Raw genomic sequence first — 21524 nt, forward strand, 5'->3', positions numbered from 1 at the left:
AAGCCAGAGGGGTGGTGCTCCGGGCAGCATGCAGAGCAGTTCACAGAGCAGTTCACTAGGGAGTCCACTGATGGACAGTTCACACGGTACCTCAGCTTCTACAGGTTCAGGTGCAGGCAGGAGGACAACAGACAGACAATCAGGAGTTCAGGCTACTGATGGGGATGAGGAGGAGGAGTTTCATTCTCCTATGGGAGAAGCATGCTCAGGGAAGAGGAAGCCCAAGTGGCTTCAGGACACCCTGAGAGATGCCACATCTGTTGCTGAGCCGAAGAGGCCGGTCAGAGAGAGTAGACCACCTGAGAGGTTTTGTAGCTATATGGCGATGGTTACCAGCATCCTTGACTCTGAGCCTTCTAGCTATGAGGAGGCAGCTAGCCAGCAGGTCTGGAGAGAGGCCATGCAAGAGGAGTATTCTTCTATCATGAAGAATGATGTTTGGGAGGTGGTGCCGAGGCCTGAGGGAAAATCCGTGGTTACTTCCAGATGGCTTTACAAGGTAAAGCATGCTGTAGATGGCAGCATTGAGAAATTCAAAGCGAGGTTTATGGCTAGAGGGTTCTCCCAGGTAAAGGGAGTTGATTATGAGGAGACCTTCGCTCCCGTGGCTCGATATACTTCGATCCGCTCCATTATATCGATAGCAGCAGAGATGGGTTGGAAGATCCACCAGATGGATGTGAAGACCGCATTTCTCAATGGCTTCATACAGGAGGAGGTGTACATTGAGCAGCCACAGGGCTTTGAGGTGCGTGGGAAGGAGTCCCATGTGTGCAGATTGAAGAAGGCCCTTTATGGCCTGAAGCAAGCTCCCAGAGCTTGGTACTCCAGGATAGATGCATACTTGCAGGGGATGGGTTTCACAAAGAGTGAGGCAGATCTGAACCTTTACTTTATTGTGATTGGTGAGGAGCCTCTCATTCTGGTGCAGAGAGACTCTTAGAGCACTGCAAGAGAGATCTTGCGGCGGAGTTTGAGATGAAGGACATCGGCTTGATGCATTACCTTTTGGGTATGGAGGTGTGGCAGGAGGAGGGGCATTTCTTCCTGGGGCAGGGGAAGTATATTGTGGACATCCTTAGCAGATTCCACATGGAGGATTGTAGACCCATGTCGACACCGATGATCACCAACTGGAAGAAGCTTCATGCTTCGGATTCCGAGTTGGTGGATCCCACATTGTACAGGCAGCTGATTGGTTCCTTGATGTATTTGGTCAACACTAGACCAGATATCTGTTTTGCAGTCAACACGATGAGTCAGTTTATGTGTGAGCCTAGGAAGGTTCACTGGGTGGCTGCAAAACACATTTTGCGGTACTTGCAGGGGACAGTGGATTATGGTCTGGACTACAGGCAGGGAGATGGAGTGAGATTGGCAGGATACACTGATTCTGATTGGGCAGGTTGTGCTTCTGATAGGAAGAGCACTTCAGGGTGTTGTTTTGGGTTGGGTTCAGCAGTAGTGTCATGGTTCAGCCGGAAGCAGCAGTCAGTAGCACTGAGTTCAGCGAAAGCAGAGTATATGACAGCCAGTCTAGCTAGTTGTGAGGCCATCTGGCTTCGCAAGATGTTGTTTGGCTTATTTGGTCAGCCGTTGAGACCTTCAGTGATTTACTGTGATAATCAGAGTTGCATTAAACTCACGGAGAATCCAGTATTTCATGACAGGTCAAAGCATATCGGGATCAGATATCATTTCATCAGAGACTATGTTCAGAAGGGAGCTGTGAAGCTTGAGTATATTTCCACTGATGAGTAGGTTGCAGATATTCTTACCAAAGCCTTACCACGGGGCAAGCATGTCTACTTCAGAGACAAGATGGGTGTGGTGAGGAACACCTTCCTCGGTAAGAGGGAGTGTTGAAATTTGGTACCGGAGGACAGGTGGTTCCCTAAGGCTTTGATCTTTGGCCTAGGGAAAAGTGTCCAAAAGAATTTAATTTTTCTCCTAAAGTAACTTTATAATTTTTTATAACGTTAAATCTAATTTGAAAGTGACTTTAAGTGATAAAGTTACTAAGTCTAATTTTAAAGTGACTTTTATAAAGTCAATGAAAAATTAGAAAGGAAAAGTGACTTTGAAAATAAATGACTAAGTGGGTCTTTATTAAAGTGGGGTGAATTAAAAAATAGAAAGTGAGATTTAAATGAGCATTTAATCTCAGCCATTGATCTAAATCTATTTCAGCCATTGGATTTAGGGATCACCCAAAAGTCATTTAGGGTTGGGTTAAGGGAGGAAAAGGAGGAAAAGATCATTCATTCTTTCATGAGCAGATTGAGAGAGAGAGAGCAAGAGAGCAAGGGAGATTTCTGGACAAGGAGGAGAAGGAGGCAGCAGCTTGGCACACATACCAAGGCAGCATTTAAGCAAATCCTTACAGCTGAATGTGCAAGCAGTAAAAGGTAGATTTTTCTTGAGCAAACAGCAGAAGGCAGATTTGTTTTTGCACAGAAATCGAGGCAGCTGATTTTCTGCACAAAAATCGAGGTCCGTACAGCCTGTCTGTACCGTCCGTACAGTCCGTACAGCCGTCCGTACCGTCCGTACAGCCGCCCGTACCGTCCGTACAGTGGCCGTACAGCATTGTGTTGCTGTTTGGAAATTTCTGGTGGGCTGTGAGGCTCAGAAATCGAGATAAGTTGTAAATTTGTTTGTTGATTTTTGCTGAAAATTTCTCACTGTAAAAAGGCATTTCCAGAAATAAAGAAGAGCTCTCAAACTGGTTTTCCCCAAGAGTTGTAGGGGGTTTTTCCAGGGTCAAGTTGACCAAAAATCACTGAGTTTAAATGTGTTTTAATGGCTGTTTTTAATTGCTGATTTTTATTTCTGCAATTTCCAGCATTCTGAAAAATTTCCAGAATTTGTGTTTTCAGCAATATTTATTTTTTTCAGTCTGTTAAATGTATGGTTATGGGAATGGGCATTTAACTACATGGGAGAAATAAGGTGAAACTGAAAACCGGGGTGGGAAACAGAATTTTTACAATTGTAAATTAACTACCAATAATTGTATATATGCAAAATTTAGTCTTCAATTGTAATCACAAATTTATCATTTGCAACATTCATGTATATTTTTTTTGTAGTTTCGTATTCATTATATAAACGCCTAATTTATTAGTTTATATTCATTTCATTTACATTCATTAATAATTATTATAAACGACTAATTTAGTCATATATTGATTTTATACTCTAAAGTAATTAGAAGTAAAAAATGTGTGAATTAGATGTTTAAACCTTGTACTTCTCAAAAACATTTTAATAAGAGATTTAAATAAACTAAGCAAATAATCATTGGGCTAATAAGCTCATTTTACAACCTAGTATGAGGAGATGTGTAAGTTTGACCTTATACTTCTCAAATATATTTTAATAAGAGATTTAAATAAACTATAAGCAAATATTCATTAAGCCAACAGACTCATTCTACAACCGAGTATGACAGAATGTGTAAATTTGTCCATCCACTCGTAAATTAAAAAGTATGTTCTAAATATAAAAATAATGTCTCGTATAATTAAAAAAATGAATATGATGTAAAGTAATTAGAAGTAAAAAAATGTGTGAATCAGATATTTAAACCTTTTACTTTTCAAAAATATTGTAATAAGAGATTTAAATAAACTATTTGAAGATCCATGTTAACTAATTTATGTCTATATCAACTTTATATATAGTTATATACAAAAAAAATTTAAGTTTTTATGGTTAAAACTTTTATTTGGTTCTATATATAGTCTATTTAGCATTCAAAAATACAATTTAAACAATGAAAAATAACAGATTGTATTTTACACTGTAAAAAAGTTTGCACCTACATAAATTTGATCCTTCTCTACTCATGTTAGATCAATACTTAAAATGAATCTATGATGGTAGATAACAAAAATTGAAGAGTGGAGCAGACGATTGCTTTTACATCGCTCACGTTGTGCAAGCTAGCTTATCTTCTCTTATGTTGCTCTCAAGAATTCTCACGTACCATGACAAAAATTAAAGAGAACATAGAACATAATGCGTAGCAGAGGATTGCTCTTCTCAGTATTATGAATCAATTAAATAAGACTACATTGGAAATATCAGTAATAAATGATTGGAGTGAAACTCAACTTAAACTAGACTTAATGAAACTAAACTAGGACACTTGGAGGGACGGTTTTGACACCTAATAGATGGTTGAATTAGATTCTCCAAAAATAAATTTGTGTGTAGTAATCAATACCTCATAGATACTTTTTTACAGAAAGTAACCTCCTTTACAACTTATTGTAGCAGCTACAACCACCCTCCACAATTTTGCCTTAGATTTGTTTTGGATCCTCCCTACCAACTTTTCATAGCACCTTGTCTTGCTTTGTCAAGTACACAAGCTTCAGTGTTTTTCTTTCATAAAGGAAGCCTGTCGATCACAGCTTGATGCATTCCCCTCACAAGATGCTCATCCGGACTTGGTCGAGTTGTAGGCTGAGCAGCTCCCTCAATAAATTGCGAAATTATGGAGGGCAATGAGCCTTCCCTCCAGAAATTACGCAATCATGTCTGATAGCTTGTTGGGCTCCAGAATTGCGCAATTCTGCTAGTCAACCCTCACAATGAAAAATTGTGCAATTTTCCCCAGCAGGGCTGCTCCACCCAGGATTTGCACAAATCTGGGCAGTAGTCAGCTGCTTTGCCCAAAAATTGCACAAATATCCTAGGCAGGTAGCCCAACTCCTAGCCAGAAATGTGCATTTCCTTCTAGCAGTTGAGTAGATTCATGCATGGGTAGTTGGGTTGACCAGTTCTACTTGGGACCAAGAAAACTTGACTTGCATGCAAGGCTTTATTTTTCCCAGAATAGAAAAGGGAAACATTCAAAAGGCATCCCATGATTCAGGGAGCTATTTTTAGCAGCTAGAGGTTACATGCAAAGTTTGTTTAGGAACTTTCCTCCAAGTGACGCTTTTTCCTCGATTTGTGGCATGCACGTCATAAGCTCAAAACTTATTTATTCGACGCATCAGAGCTCATTATTTTGCATCAATCTTGGAGCTTTGACATCCCACAACACATCCAGGACTCTTCGACATATCTGGCTCAGCTATTCATGGGTAAGTGGCCTCAACTTGTCTTTTTCAGCATTTCTATCGCTTTTTGTGTTTTCGCTTGTGTGAGTGTTGCTGGATTGATTTCTTTGAATGCTTGTTTTCGTTTACATGCATACTGGCTTGTCCTAACACTATTTCAGTTTTCATTGCTATCTCACTACTGTGGCATGCATGAAACTGTTTTTCACGAACGGTCGCTGATTCGGCAACTCGCTTCACCAACATGCATGTTGATCTGTTTACTAAATATTTCATTCATGTTTGCATGCACTGTCAATCACATCTACTTTCACTTAGTGTCGCCATGCATTCACTTTCATATTTTCTTTCAGTTTCCCATTGGTGAGTTTGGCCAACCTTGGCTCGGACTCTTCCTTCACCTAGACAACATTGCGCAATTTGGGGAAAGAAGGCTCTGCCTTCTTCTACAGAAATGTGCATTTCTGCCTAGGCACTACCCTCCAAGATTGTTTTTTTCATTTATGAGGGATAGTGACTGCTGGCCTAGAAAATTGTGCAATGCAGTCCCTGAGGCTGCAGTCACTCCCAGCTGTAATTGCACATTGTGCAATCCCAGCAGCTAGCAACTAGTCTGGATTGCACATTGCACAAGTCCAGCAGCCAGTCCATATGTTCTACCGATTTTTTCCTTGGACAAACTTGTCATGCAGGAAGTATCATATCACATCTCGGAAGGATTGACAGATAGACTGCACCAGAAGAAGAAGGCACCTTGGCCCGCTCTTCCATTGCGAATTGGGCTATATGAGATCTGGAGTATCAAGAAAGCAGATGTCGAAGCAGATTAGGTGAAGAAGTATCCATTAGACCTCCAAAGTTACAATCCGTATGTCTCGCATTGCATTGTGAAGGATCACTCCACGAGATTTCAATTCAATTGGATCCACGGGGCATTTCATTGGGCCGAGGATGACCTATGGAGACATTGCTATAGTTTCTCCAGACCCAATGAATAAGTCAGCTTCGCTGTGGAGTGGTTAGCGAAGTTACATGAAGCAACATCTTAGAGAGCACCAACACCAGCACTAGCAGTAGCAGCAGAGGCAAGCATACCAGTGCACGACAAGGGAAAGAGGAAGATTGTCGATCACATGGAGGAGGAGCAAAGCTGCAAGTTCTAAGAAGATCCATTAGTAGAGAAAGAAACTATGGCTATAGAGGCAAAGAGACACCAACACGACATGTGAATCGCGCAAAGGTAGAGGGATAAGAGAAGAATGGAAGAAGCAGAGAAGGAGTTGCATGAGCTGAGGGAGAAACTCTGGAAGGAACAAGAGCTGCACAAATAGGAGAGGGAAGCGCAGGAAAAACATGTACAATAGGGGGTGCGACATGTGAAAATAGATGAAAAAACACTGGTACAGGTAATGGATTCATCAGAACAGCTGGCATCGGGCAGACAGGGTGAACCATCGCAGGAGAAAGACTTCTCTCATGAGATAGAACAAGCACTTCAACTATTGGATGTAGACATGGAGCAGCAGGAGTTTGAACAGGACACTAACCTCATGCCTCACCACCAAGAGGTCGACTTACCCGCTTCACCGCATCTAGATGATGAGAAAGTCTCAAGTGACCAAGGAGGCACTAAGATCCTTGGTGATCATCAAGAAGGAGAGATGCACAACATCTCATTCGACGAGTCTCAACATAGAGTTGTGCAGTCTCGCAGAGTGTCAACTCCAGAGGATCATACATCTCCTACGCAAGTCGAGGAACGAGTGATCGTGACTGATGTGCACAAACATCCAGCGGCCTTGGCTGATGCAACCAGAGTGTATGCCAAAGCCACTAGCTCAAGTGTTTGCTTTCTAATAGCTAAGAATGAGTGAATGACGAAGGAACTATAGACAACCAATCAAGGAGGAGAGTTGGTGACAACGTCTGCTAGAGCTGAACTGAAGAAGGAAATACTCGATGAAGTATTGTCCCTTGACACAGTTATGTGACATTGTACTCTAAGTTTGGTACCATGCATAAGGCAGTCGTCCATCTCAACAGATGGCAGCAACGATGTGCTAGAAGATCACGTATCTTGACGAAATTGCATGCTATTGTTGATGACATGCAAACATGGAAGATGAAATACAAGGGAGCCCCACTTCACTTGCCTAAGATAATGAGGGCCAATGCATTCAAGTTAAAGGCACATATCCAAAACTAAGAAGAGCTCCCGCAGCTCATCACTAGCATACAGGCTTCCCATGCACGAGTATTCAAGAGTATGGATGTTGTTGTGTGCACATATGTGATCCCATCTATTGGGACTCTCACCCAAGAGAAGACAAAGGCACATGTCCGACTAGAGCTTCACTCGTACTTCAACGAGTTGATGCACATTGCCACCATCCAAGACTTGCCCATCAGTGCAGACATCATGCACAAGTATGTTGCTGGTCTGGCCACATTGAAGACAATGTTGCGCATGCTTTCAGACGAGTTGGATAGAGGAGCCCGAGTAGTGTACTCAGATGCTATGAGGCAAGAGTCAGGTTTTAGACAAATGCCACCGTGGAGTACACAGACATCATCAAGGACTACCGATATTTGCATCAGTATGTTACTGTCGATCAACAAGAGGATGTTCAGGAGTTGGAATTCCATGGTTTTCTAAGTCAGAGTGATGTCTAGCATGGCTTGCTCAAGCCATTTTGTTTCACATGTCTTGTCAAGTGTAATTCAAGTGTCGATAGTTGGATGTAATAGTCATAGAGTAGATGAAGAGTCATGAGGGTAGTTGAACTGTCACAAAGGGGAATTTCAAGGGTCACCCCACCCTTTGCTATAAATAGTCCCTCATAACTCATTGTATAGGCTTTTGGTTAGCCAAGCTTTCGATAAGACTATCTTGGAGAGAGCTTGGACAGTATTGTAACGAGCCTTGGCTTCTCCACTGCTCAAAGCTAGTACATCTCTTTGGAGGAGCAGGCAATTGTGGCTGTAACGTTCTGCTGTCGGGACTAGTGGTTGGACATTGATCCAGGTGGCTCCAGAGACATACACAGGACAAAGAGGGCTGATGGAAGCTCGAAAATCAAATTGACAAGAATGATTTCGGACTAGGACCAGAGCATAGATCTTGTCGTCCTGATCGTGGTGATGTGAACGGTTCATCAGACCGAGTCTGTATGCGAAAGTTAGAAGTAGTCAAATTTCGGTTGGCTTTTGCTGACTACGCAGGATTAAGGAGGCCACAATTTGGATAGAACCCGGCCACCGGATTTCGGCCAACCTGGGCTAGATTCCAGGAAAATTTTTGGCTCGGTTAATTTGTCTCCTTCGACCTAAAATCTGAATAATTTTAAAAGGGCCTATTTGTTAAAATAAATATATATATATATATATATATATATATATATATATATATATATATCTGTGTGTGTGTGTGTGTGTGTGGTGGCGGGCCACCACCCCCACCACCCCTGATATCTCATAAAAAAAATGTTTAAATAAAAGGGGCGGGCGGCCATGACCCTGCTGCCGCCGGAACCTCTCAACACCACGTGCGGCTCGCGGCCATGACCCCACCACCCCTCACACCGTGGCTCAACATAAATGGAGCAGGAATTTGGGTGGTCCAGCCTTGGGGCATGGACCCAAACCCCAAGACACCCCAAAACCTTAACAAATGTGCCATGTATGAAGGCAAGGCTGGTGGGGATCGAACTCGCTCAGCCCACATGGGCCGGCCCCCACTTGGTGGCCTCATATCCAATTAAATGTGCCAAACCAAAACAGTCATGCACCCTTGTTAATATAAATCAACGCGGAGACTGCGGGGAGTTATGGGGGTGGGTCGTCCAATGCAGACTCGACCCCCTTAAATTCATTTTGGTTATAAGCATTAAATAGTAATGTGTAAAAAAAAGGAGGGGCAAGATTTGATCCCCCGACCCCTCCTCAACAACTTCACCATTTTACCACTGCACCAAACTAACTCCTTGTTAAATCCATCCAGGATTTTATATAAACAATGATTTTCACCAATGCATGGTGGGAGATGGAGGAACCAGGAGCGAGCATGGATTTCGAGACAGAGGAGGCAGAATATTCTTTGATGCCCAAAGATTCTCTGAGGAGGTAAAAATTATTTTTGTTGAAACATAGTCAAGTTTATAGTCGTTTTTCATGGTTTTCCGTAGGGATCGCAATGGTGAGGTCAGATTCACCTTTCGAGTTGTACATTTCCAGTCCACCCATGGAGCAGAATCTTTGAGGAACCTAGGGGGAATCTAAAAGATTCCTTGAGCCCCAAATTCTCAATTAGATTCTCAATTTCTCATAATTCAGAAATTTGACAGTCGATTCTGCATTATTCGACGCCACAAATCTAATGGTGTGTTCATATTTTTCATTATCTCATTTCATTTTCCAGCCACTTTCCTAAGTGGAATGCAGGTGTCAGCATCTATGTGTGAGCAGCGATTTACATACGATTGATTCCATGAGATTGATGGCACGAACAACTTCAACAGTTTGACATCCACTTCTTCAGATGGCCCTTGGTTGTGAGGTATATGCAGTGTGTACATGTACCTCTTTTGCCATGCATTGTGTTGCACAAATCCCTGTTTGATCTTTGATGAGGGATCTTGTTTATTAATTGTTTTCATGATTCTTGCTTGATGTGACACGGAATCGTCTATGTGATGTACTTGTTGTCATGATTCATCATGTTATGTTTTGAGATCCTTTTGTTGTATGTTGATGGGATACTCATGTTGTCGTCATGTATGTTTGCATTGAGATCCCTTTTATGCCCTGTTGGTGGGGTGCTCATCATGCATGAGTTTGTGTCATACTGATAGGAGTCTTTTGATTGAGAGTTCCTGTAGTGGAACACTCTTGGAGCCACTCCTGCATGAGGTAATTTTCCTTGTATGATAGCGAAATCACCTCTATGTACATCATCACTATTGGCAGCACTTAATGCAGCGGCCTACACCATCTTGACACCGGGGCCCGAAGACGTAGTCCCTCTTGGACGAACTTCGTTATCAACGGCTTATGTTTTTATGTTGCTGATGATTGTCATGTCCCTATTCTTTACAGCATGCACATGTGTTCATTTATTTTCTTTTAAAAATGAAATTTAATACATCACGAAAGTAAAAGGTCTTGGAAGGGTCCTTCGTCACGCCTAGACCTGGATCAAACATGGATGTATTGTATGACTGGAACTTACACTTATTTATATAATAAGACCCAACACGTTTCATGCATATGTTGTATTGTATTCTATGCTATCTGGTTTACTCTAAACGATATATGTATTGGTTTGCTTACGTATGCATGTACAGACAATTATGTATAAGTATGTATGAATATTTCTGAAATGTGCTGTTTGTTTAACCATCACTTTGGATTTCTCACTAACTAGCTTTCCATGTTGTGATGTATCTTTTCTTGTGTGTTCCCTTCCAACCCAAGTGCTATCACAAGTTTCCAAGGGGCACACTCATCTCAACCCCCATGTGTTAGAACCTCTCATGCACCTTTCTTGACACACTGCAGTTGTCACACCCTTCCAACCAACAAATTTATCTTACATGCCTCTGTGCGAAATCGCAGTCAAAGAATTACCGTACGACCCACTGCTGGGACTCCTACACCAAACGGTCTGAGGTCTAATTGGGACTTCTCACTGGGCAGATCCCCTGACATGTTAACGGGTCTAGCACTGTCAACACAACTAAAACATTTATAGAAATAAAATTATAATATGGTTAGTTGGGTGTTCCCTTCCGCATTCCCTGGGAATTTCATGTTTCAGGTAATCTGTTTTACATTTTTTTTCAAAACTATAAAAATTCTACCTTCGGGTAAGGTGTTTTACATCGTTTCTTAGAATGAAAAAGTCTAGCTTAGTATAATGTGTTTTACATCGTTTTTTAAAATAAAAAATATATACAACGTTTCAGTTATAATACAATTCGAAATTCAATACTTAATCATTCAAAATAAATAGTCATTAATGGTGATTACCATATATATTATCTAATCTTGAATTGTTAATTTATTTAACATTATTTTGAAAAGTTAAAAAGGAATATGATATAAGGAAAAATAGTTTCATATTTATTAGGATAATCTTTCCTTGATGAGATATTCCTTTTAGGAAGAGGATTCTTCTCATTCCTTGGATGAAATTTGTTTCCTACAGGGTTAGAATGATGATATCCTTTAAGGACATCAACACAACTTCTAGGATTTTCTTCATGATGAACATTAGTTTCTTCCTTTCAATTGGAAGATTCACATGTATAACCAAGTCCATATTTTTCATGTAGTGGCCTTTGAAAGCTGAGAATGACATCCAATGTCTCAGAACTCTTCAAATTCTTGTTAGCTTTTTCCAACTCTCATTTTAGTGATACAACTTCAGCTTCCAAATATCACAAATTTCTTCCTTTTCCTTCAGCTTGTTGCTCAGCACTTCTTCTATTATATTAGCTTCTTCCTTCTTAGTTTCGAGAGAGTTGATTTCTTAAGATAACTTTTATTTCTTCTTTCTAAGTCTCTAATTTTATTCTATATCACTAATCAATTGTTCATCTACATTTCCTTCTACTTCTTCTCAAATTTCTTCTTCTTTTTGGATATTTGTTTAATTTGCGAAGAGCATGAATAATACTTTAGTGTTTCCACCATATTCTTCTTCTTTAACAAAGTCATCACTGTCGTCTTTGGAGAAGAAATTCTTTTTGTTTGCGCCTTTCTTCTTAAATATTCTTCTCTTAGGTTTATCTTCATCATCACTGTCATCTTTAAAAGGGAAATTTTCTACATACTATCCTATTCTACCACATCTAAAGCAAATGAGAGGTAAATTACCTTTGAGTTTATGTCCTTTCTTCATCTTCTTGATAAATTGTGCCATTTCAGTCTCAGAATCATGACTACTACAATAACAATTCTTCCCCTTTTTAAATATCATGGATGCCTTGAATGCAACTTTTTTTCAGTTGAATTTTCTCACCTCGTCTCATATGTTGCAAGAATTCCATGAAGTTCATCCACTCATAGAGAGTCCAAATCTTTTATTTCTTCCATGGCACAAACCTTGGCATCAAAACAATTTAGAAGATATATGAAGACCTTTTTTACAATCATATTTTCTTTGACATATTCACCTAGACCTTTGGGACAGTTGACTACCTCATCTACTCAAAGAAAATAAGCAGAAATATCTTCTTCATCATTCATCTTGAGGCTTTCAAATTTCCTTCTATAGGTTTTAATATTTTCCTTTTTGACCTTGTCATCTCCTTCATAAATATGGATGAACTTGTCCCACATATGTTTAACTATTTTAAAGGCCATAACTTTGGTGAATTCATAATTTGATAGACCACTTGCTATAGGCTTCAACGCCTTTGAATTTTCCACATATGCTTTATTCTCATCTGAATTTGTTGGAATAGGAGATGGGACCTTGTATCTATCTATAACATATTTCCATACTTCGAATCCAAGAGACACTAAGTAGTACTCCATCCTAACCTTCTGGAGGGAAAAATTTGTTCCATCAAATTTGGGGACCTTGCCATCTTTACTGACCATTTTGATTCAAAAATCCTTCTTCTAGCTATTAGGATGATCTTGAATAAGTTGGCTCTGATACCAATTGTTGGAAATACTTAGAGGGGGATTGATGAAAAGCGATTTATTGGGGTAAGGCCAAAACCCCTTTCATATCAATATTCGATCCTGGGACCTATGGGTTATGAGCCCATTACTTATCGAAATCGCTTCATAAGGTCTTAAGCCTTTAACTCGGACCATACAACTTTATCGGATTTCTTTATAAAAACTCAGGAACACATTACTTATCGAAAACACGGGAATCACAGGAAAAACCCCTCTACGAACCCTTGGGCCGGATCTCAAATATTAAAACCCCAGCATTATAACTCCGTTGCGTCTGCTCTTTAATCACTCCAATCCTTTCTGCCTACCTTTTCGATCTCCGATCGACTGATCTTCGCCATCCATTACGTCTCCGATCCAAAGACTATCGGCGTATCGCTATGTTTCATATTCGCTAATCGCTCATCAACATTTCCATCTGCGCCATCCCTTGACCTCTGTCTAAGGCGATTGCCAATCAATTCTTGACCGTCGATCTGGACTCAATCTGGCGGTCACTGTTAAATCGCATATCAAACAACTTGCACGACGATTCTCCATCGTTGATCTACAATTAGTAGATCCAACGGTCCACGATGATTTCGGGTGGACAACAAGCACGAGGATTAACCGCCCGAAAAGCAGTTTCCTCTCTCCTCCTCGCCGCTCCGTGTCGTTTGATGAGTGGAATCGGGTGCTCACCCTTCAAAACTGCTTATGGTTTTGAAACCACCTGAAATACCAATTACAATGTTTAAAACCAATCTTCGCCAATTATCTTCCGCCATTACTGTCCGTCGATCTATGAGATCTCACAGCTCTCATCTCTTTCTGCCTACACCGTTGATCCTCTGCTATTTGATGGATTTCTGTTTTAAAACACGGATCTGCCATAATTTGGAAACACATGACATAACAGTTTTAGATCGCCATCGATCCATACAGTGATCGATGGTCAATCAACAGTCTACCAACACTGGATTCAAGCCATCACGCATATATACACAACATGTCTGAAAAGGAAATAATACACAGTCACGCGGAAATCCACAGAACACAATCTATTCACTATACACAATATTGAATACAGGCTAAGGCATTTCAGCCTTAGAGACAGTTCCCTCTCGACTACATTTTGAACACTCGAGTTTTCATAGAACTCTATATCACTCTATCTATCACCTCCTTACACAGAATCTCTTTATATAAGAGATTACAACAGTCATGGATCATTTAAGATGCACGATTCCTCCCACAATCACTCAACAAATCCCTAATCTCCCATTATGCACACATATGGCAGATTAAATTACATTAAATAAGTCTTCGAGAGATTTTATCCATTCCATCATTTACTCTGTTTTTAACAGAAATGTCCCTGTTTTGCTCTGATGGTCCACATCCTCTCCTTGCTCCACTTTGGATTCCTCCTTTAATTATGAGTGCTTGGATGCTCCTGCATCAGACTCCCGAGGCACAAAAATTTATGACCTCCTGGTCATATGCTTCTCCTTATCCTTAGAAATTCTACCCACCTCTCAGTGGAGCTACCTTCATGATCTTCTGTGAGCTGCAACCAACCTCTGCAGTAGCAGTCTTCCTCTGCTACATGATACCTCACGAAGCTTTAGTCACTCAATCTTTTGGCATCCTTCTGGTTCTCTCCTCTGCAACCAATTGAGCACTCCTTGCTCTAGGTTGCTGCAAGTCTTCTCACCTTCCATTGTCGTTCTCTGCACGACAGTAATACAATAAACTCTCTAGTCTTCACCACAACTGTACCTCCTTCTCCTTCTGCTTGCACTCTTCTCCCTTCTCACAGGAAATCCTTTCTTGGCTCTGATACCACTTGATGAAAAGAGATTTATTGGGGTAAGGCCAAAACCCCTTTCATATCAATATTCGATCCTGGGACCTATGGGTTATGAGCCCATTACTTATCAGAAGCGCTTCATAAGGTCTTAAGCCTTTAACTCGGACCATACAACTTTATCAGATTTTTTTATAAAAACTCGGGAACACATTATTTATCAGAAACACAAGAAAAACCCCACTACGAACCCTTGGGCCGGATCTCAAATATTATACCCCTGGCACTATAACTCTGTCAGGTCCGCTCTTTAATTTCTCCAATCCTTTTGCCAACTTTTCGATCTCCGATTGACTGATCTCCGTCGTCCATTACATCTCTAATCCAATGGCTATAGGCATATTGCTATGTCGCATATCGGCTAATCACTCATCGGCATATCCATCTCCGTCGTACGTTGACCTCTGTCTAAGGTGATTGCCGATCAATTCTTGACCGTCGATCTGGACTCAATCTGACTGTCGCGGTTAAATCGCATATCAAACAACTTGCACAATGATTCTTCGTCGTTCATCTACACTTGGTAGATTCAATGGTCCACGATGATTTCCGATATACAAAAAGCATGAGGATTAACCACCCGAAAAGTGGTTTCCTCTCTCCTCCTCGCCGCTACATGTCATTTGATAAGTGGAATCAGGTGCTCACCCTTCAAAACCGTTTATGGTTTTGAAGCTGCCAGAAATACCACTTGCACTGTTTAAAACCACTCTTTGCCGATTATCTTCCACCATTACTTTCCGTCGATCTATGAGATCTGACGGCTCTCATCTCTCTCTGCCTACATCATTCATCCTCTGATATGTAATGGATTTCTGTGTTAAAACACAGATCTGCCAGAATCTGGAAACACACGACATAACAGTTTTAGATTGCCATCGATCCATACAGTGATCGATGGTCGATCAATAGTCTACCAACACTGGATTCAAGCCATCATGCATATATACACAACATGTTTGCAAAGGAAATAATACACAGTCACGTGGAAATCCACAGAACACAATCTATTCACTAGACACACTATTGAATATAGGCTAAGGCATTTCAGCCTTAGAGATAATTCCCTCTCAACTACATTTTGAACACTCGAGTTTTCATAAAACTCTATATCACTCTATCTATCACCTCCTTACATAGAATCTCTTTATATAAGATATTACAACAGTCATGTATCATTTACGATGCACGATTCCTCCCACAATCACTCAACAAATCCCTAATCTCCCGTTATGCACACATATGGCAGATTAAATTACATTAAATAAGTCTTCGAGAGACTTTATCCATTCCATCATTTACTCTGTTTTTAACAAAAATGTCCCTGTTTCGCTCCAATTGTCCACGTCCTCTCCTTGCTCCGCTTTGGATTCCTCCTTTAATTATGAGTGCTTGGATGCTCCTGCATCAGGGATGAACCAATATTTGTTTCAAATGATAAATTATGCTAGTTAAGATTTTTATCACAAATTAAACCATAACAAATGAAATAGAAAGAGATAACATAGGATAGTTTTATTAATAAGATGGTGAAGACTCCATTCCTCTTTTATAAAAAAAATTAAGGCTCCAACCTGTATAGCTATAACTTTAACTTCTTTAAGGCTCCAACCTTGAATGAGGACTCCAATCCTCACAACAAATCCAGGCTCCAACTTGGTCTCTCACAAGACTCCAACCTTGTATAAGGACTCCAATCGAGATTATGCTCCAACCGAACACTACTTCAGAACTTCAAAGGCCAAAGAATACTTTGAAACATCATAAAAAATACTTCAAACCTACTAGAATAATCCTTCCAAAAACCGCTCCAATATGCTTTACAAGGTATGCATAAAAAGTCCTCTAATGGTTGCTACAACAATTCTACTAAAGGTTGCTTCAATGGCCTCAAGTATTCAAAAATGTGTTCAAAAGTTCTTTAAACATGATTTCAACAATGCTTCAATGATGTCTCCATATGTTGCAAGAGAATTCTTCAATACTTCTCAAGTAGATCCATAAAGGAGAGGCTTCAAATTTATTCATAGGTACAACAAATAGTCTATTCCTAGTTTGTCCAAATGTCCTTCAAAATAACTTAATCAAATAGTTAACAAAATTGCTCAAAAATCCTACTAAAAAAGTATTCTAAACTCTGCTCTAGAATGCTTCAAACTTTTCTTTAGAAATGGCTTCAAGTATGCTCGAAATCCACCACAAGTTCAAGTTTGTTGCAGCTATGTCACAAGGTCGAAGTTCTAATTTTTTTGTAGAATTTTCATAAGATCAGACTTCCTACCTTAGGGCTGAGGGTACTACTCCAAAAATGGTTGAAGATATACTCTTGAAGCACTGAAAGTTCTATTTAATTAGGCTGAATATTTTACTCCAATTGAGGTTGAAGTCTAGTCTTTCAGAGGGCTTAAAGTTCGGTTACTTCATGATCGAATTATATGTATCTTCATATGTGTATTTAGCTCTTGCATAGGGCTAAAAATTCCTTGTCATAGGTCAGAGGTATGTTGAGTTGTAGTCTTTCCTTAGGGATATAATAATACTCCAACATGATCCTATTCCCAAGAAGGTCGAAATATTCCTCACAATAAACCAATGAATCCAACACAATAAGGTTCCGAAAGACAAACAAAGATCCACTAAGAAATTTTTAACCATATATAGATATAAATCACAAAAGATTCTTGTTCCTTTTTATTAGGTTCATGAGCTATGAATTTGTCTTTTTTCTCAGTTGCAAAATCCTTCTCATCTTCCTTGTCGAGTTGGATAACTAAAATGGATGAGGAATAACTTCTATTTATACTGGTTCAAACCTATATTTAACCGACATGTATGTTGGGTGAGGCCAACTTTTACTTGATACAAACATGGATTTCTTGACTTCAAAATTCAAATTATCATCAACTAATGGGAGTTAGGGGGGGAATAAATACGTGTTAGAAATCGCTTGAATTCCTCTACAAACTTATGTAATTTTCTTCTTGAGATAGTGTTCCCCTTGACATCAATAATAAGAATTATTCCAACAGAACAACCATCGGCCATCACCCGATCCTCGAAGAAGTGGGTGTGCCATAGTCTGAAGATCCCTAACCACTGTGAGTGAAAATAGCAAGTTACCATTAAGGTAAGAATCCTATAGAGTCATTAGAGTATTAAGAAAAGATTCATCGTGAGAGCGCAAAGTTGTTGCCATTGTTGAACTATAAGAAACTTGTAGCCACCATCCATGAAGATTCACATTCGTTGACCATATTAACGAGTTGAATTACTTGGCCTCACCTCTAAAAACCACAAGCCAAAGGCTTCAAATTCAAAAGAGAGCACAAGGTTTTAAATACAATATTGTGAGAAGGTTTGACATGTTGTTTTTAAAGGTTTTAATTTTATGGAGTAAAAGTTATTTAATTAAATATTTGGATAAATAAAAAGTGTTGTGAGGAAATAATTTGTTTGGGTGGTGTAATAGATTATGTTGAAAGAAATAAATGGAAAGGTAAAATTGGTAGAAATATGGTGTGTAGTCCTTGACAAAAATGCGTTGTCATATCATGCAAAAAAGAAGAAAAATATTTAGTTTTACAATGTCATCTGCATTTGGTGAGCATTGCAAAGTATAAGGTTAATCCATTTTGGATTCTTCAGCCACCATTGTTGCATAAAGGGAAATGTGTAGCTACCACTATTCGTGTGTCACCATTTTTGCACGCAAGGATAAGTTAGTCATCTTGGAAGTATCTGCAACCTCAATTGCTATGTTGAGTGGAATCTACAGGGGCATGTTGTTCGGAGTGCAATGACCTGTAAGAGGAGAGCCATCACTAGAAATAGTCAACAATGGTCTTCATTGCCTTGCAGTGCCACCGTTATATTGAAAAAAGAATGTGTCGTTGTGAGCCATAATGACATCCACTGCTTAATGGAATTCACTTAAGGAAAAATATATTTTAGTGTTATATTTTAGTAAATCCATTATGTTCATCATATCCATGAGCTTGTTCTTTATTTAAGGGAAATTGAAAATTCATTTCTTAACAAAGGTTTTTTTTTAAGTGTAACATTTTATTTTAAGTTGAACCATGGAAAGATAAAGAGCATTTCACTTGTAGTGTTCAACCCGTATGTGAAGCAAAGATTGGGTAGAAATAGGAAAGCCAAGACGTTGAGAAAGTTAAAGCAACAACAAGAGTTGTTTGAAATCTAGTTGAAAGAGTTGGAAACCAAAAAGAAAAATAATGTTTTGGCAATAAAATGCATAAACGAATCCATCGATGGCAACATTCTTCCCCTCCTTGTAGATGCAAAGACAATAAAGTAGGCTTGGGATATCCTTGAGAGGATCTTTTTTGTGAGGAGTAAAAGTTGAAGATAGTAGTGTTGTACAACCTAATGTAGCAGTGCTTCAAAATGAAAAGGAAGGCAGATATATAATAGTAGATCTATATAAAGATGAAGAGTTTGGTGAATCCCACTTGAAATTGGATGGTAATGGAGTGTTACCACTAGCACCTCAGTTTTTCATAGTTAAAGCTACCAATGGAGCAACAAGAGGTTTGGTGGATCCAATAATCAAAATTTTTGATGTTAACTTTGATGAAGAACAATTAACTAGTGATGAGTGGTTTCACATGATGCAACATAAATATATCATTGATATGTTGTTATTTGGTGAGAGAATACCACCTTTGTATGGAAGACAAGTGGAAGACAACCTATTTGCAGCAACAAAGGTTGGTAAAGGAGTGGAAAATAAATATTATGATGTAATGCCAGAGGTAGAGAAGGAAGAGGAAGAGGAGAAATCTCTCATTGTAGAGTAGAAAGAACAAAATAAATATGGTTCTAAAAATGTTTCTCATATAAAATTAAGATTTATTTTGAGTGTGCAAGTAAATAGGAAAATCATCTTCCAACTCTAGTAAAATGAGATGAAAATGACATAGAAAAAGCAACAAAATTTGAAGAAGAATTAAAGTTCCTTGAACCAAGGTTTGAAACACCAGGTTTTGATGAAGTCTACATAGAAGTTGAAACAATGAGTGTTGAAGGCAACATGAATGATGTAGAAAATGAAAACGTAATGAAATTTTCATGTATTGGAGCCCAAAGGGATCAAATTCTATTATAGACTTATATTGCAGCAAATTGATAAACAAATATTGATGATGAAGAGAAAACTATAGAAGATTACATCCATTTAGTTCTTTGCATTTCCTATGCCCCTTTTAATGTGCTCGATTTGATGCAGTTTTTTTGCCCTTTCTTAAGACATTGTTACATCACATAACATTCATTTTCAAATATATCATGGCCTATCTTTAGTATTGTGGAAAAATCCTGTGTCAGCGATGTTTATTACTTGATCTTTTGTTCAATTTTTCTATAATCTATGTAGTTCTTGGTAATTTAGGCGGTGTATGAAAGCCATTCCTGCAGTTTTGAGTACACTATATTTTTAAAAGATATACATTTCCAAGTCTTGTCAATGGTGTATCAAACGCAGCGTAAGATTTGAAATATTGAACTTTTATTTCTATTATAGATATGGACGAGGATATCAGATACGGTCTCGCTATTATAATTACCTCACTCAGATAACAACATCGGGAGGTTGGTTTTATTTAACTATATAAATACCACCTCAATTGAAGGAAGGAAAGAGCGAATAGTATTATGAGTTGACACCACAGCATCGGATCAAGATCATGAGGATGTGAACCTGCTTTGGATAATTTGGACGAGCTTGTCATCGATCTGGAAAGCTCTGGCGAGCACAGAGGCAGAAACAGGAGGAGAGGCTCCGAACAAGGCCGGCGCAACCTGTTGAGTTCCTGGATTCTGGCTGTTCAGTCCAGAGAAGGCCACTGCGTTGACAGGGCCAATGTTCTGTTGGAAATGCACAAGACCTCGAGGGAACACAAACACGTCTCCCTTCTCCAGCGTTGTGGAGAACAGAGTGTTGTTAGTGGTGATAAAGCCAACCAAGAGAGTACCCTCGATCACCACCAAGATTTCGGTGGCCCGCGGATGTGTGTGAGGAGGGTTGAGGCCGAGAGGAGCAGCAAAATCAAGGCGGACCAAGGAAATTCCCAAGGTGTTTAAGCCTGGTAGCTGCGTTACAAAAGCTGGCGTTACAACGAATCCCAACTGGTTGCTGGTATCTCCTGGTTTATCTAGGCCCCTCAACCGGAAGTCGTCTGCTGTGACCATCATCGCATTCTTACATGGAAACCCGTTCACAATAACTGCACAATTCAAATCAAGCAAAATATATATATATAATGTTATTCACCCATGATCAGCTAGCAGACATTCGCAAACGCACCAGACATACATAATTACAACATGGAAACATTACCATTGCTTTGCATATCAGCAACGCAAATGTCTTGTAAAGGATCTGGATCGCTTGCACGCACAATAACAATACTATTCGCGTATGATAAGATCACTAGTACTGCAACAGCTAACGCCGGAAAGGATTCCATGGCTGTAACTCACTATTTTTCTTTTCTTCTATTCGAAAATAAATAGAGATGGACTGAATTTGATTATGAATGGAGAGCGTTGCTCCCTTTTATAACTATGGTAAATGATGGTTTTAATAGTTTTTTGAAGTCCGGGAACGAAAGACATAGTGACCCGGTGTTGCAGGTCGACCCACCGAATCCCCTCTGCCGCATACGACTGTGTCAGAGTTCTGGTTAGTTAGAGTCTAAAGAATAAAAAAAACTTAAGTAATGGTTAGAGTCTAAAGAATACAAAAAGCTCATGTACAATTGTCTCAATCAGCGAAGTAATCAATATATATGTCTGTCTGTCTGTCGCGAGGATATGGTCAGTTGCGTATTTTAAGAATGAAAACGTTTGGTTTCATATAACGTGTTTTACTTTTTCAAACTAAAAAA

At 39.5% G+C, this 21524-nt stretch overlaps 1 protein-coding gene across 1 annotated transcript; it reads right to left on the bottom strand.

Annotated features, from left to right (window-relative positions):
• Positions 1-20167: 20167 nt before the first annotated feature.
• Positions 20168-21104, bottom strand: LOC149257958 (germin-like protein 8-2). The gene is made up of 2 exons (XM_089393168.1): positions 20975-21104; positions 20168-20861 (listed from the first exon to the last, which is right to left on the bottom strand). The coding sequence occupies exons 1-2, from the start codon at positions 21102-21104 to the stop codon at positions 20320-20322; spliced, it is 672 nt and encodes a 223-aa protein (XP_089249294.1). The 3' UTR covers positions 20168-20319.
• Positions 21105-21524: the final 420 nt, after the last annotated feature.

This window comes from Pinus tabuliformis, chromosome 6 (genome assembly GCF_031772625.1).
Source record: "Pinus tabuliformis cultivar Carrire ecotype Pingquan chromosome 6, CPIR1, whole genome shotgun sequence".
In the NCBI taxonomy this organism is placed as follows: domain Eukaryota; kingdom Viridiplantae; phylum Streptophyta; class Pinopsida; order Pinales; family Pinaceae; genus Pinus; species Pinus tabuliformis.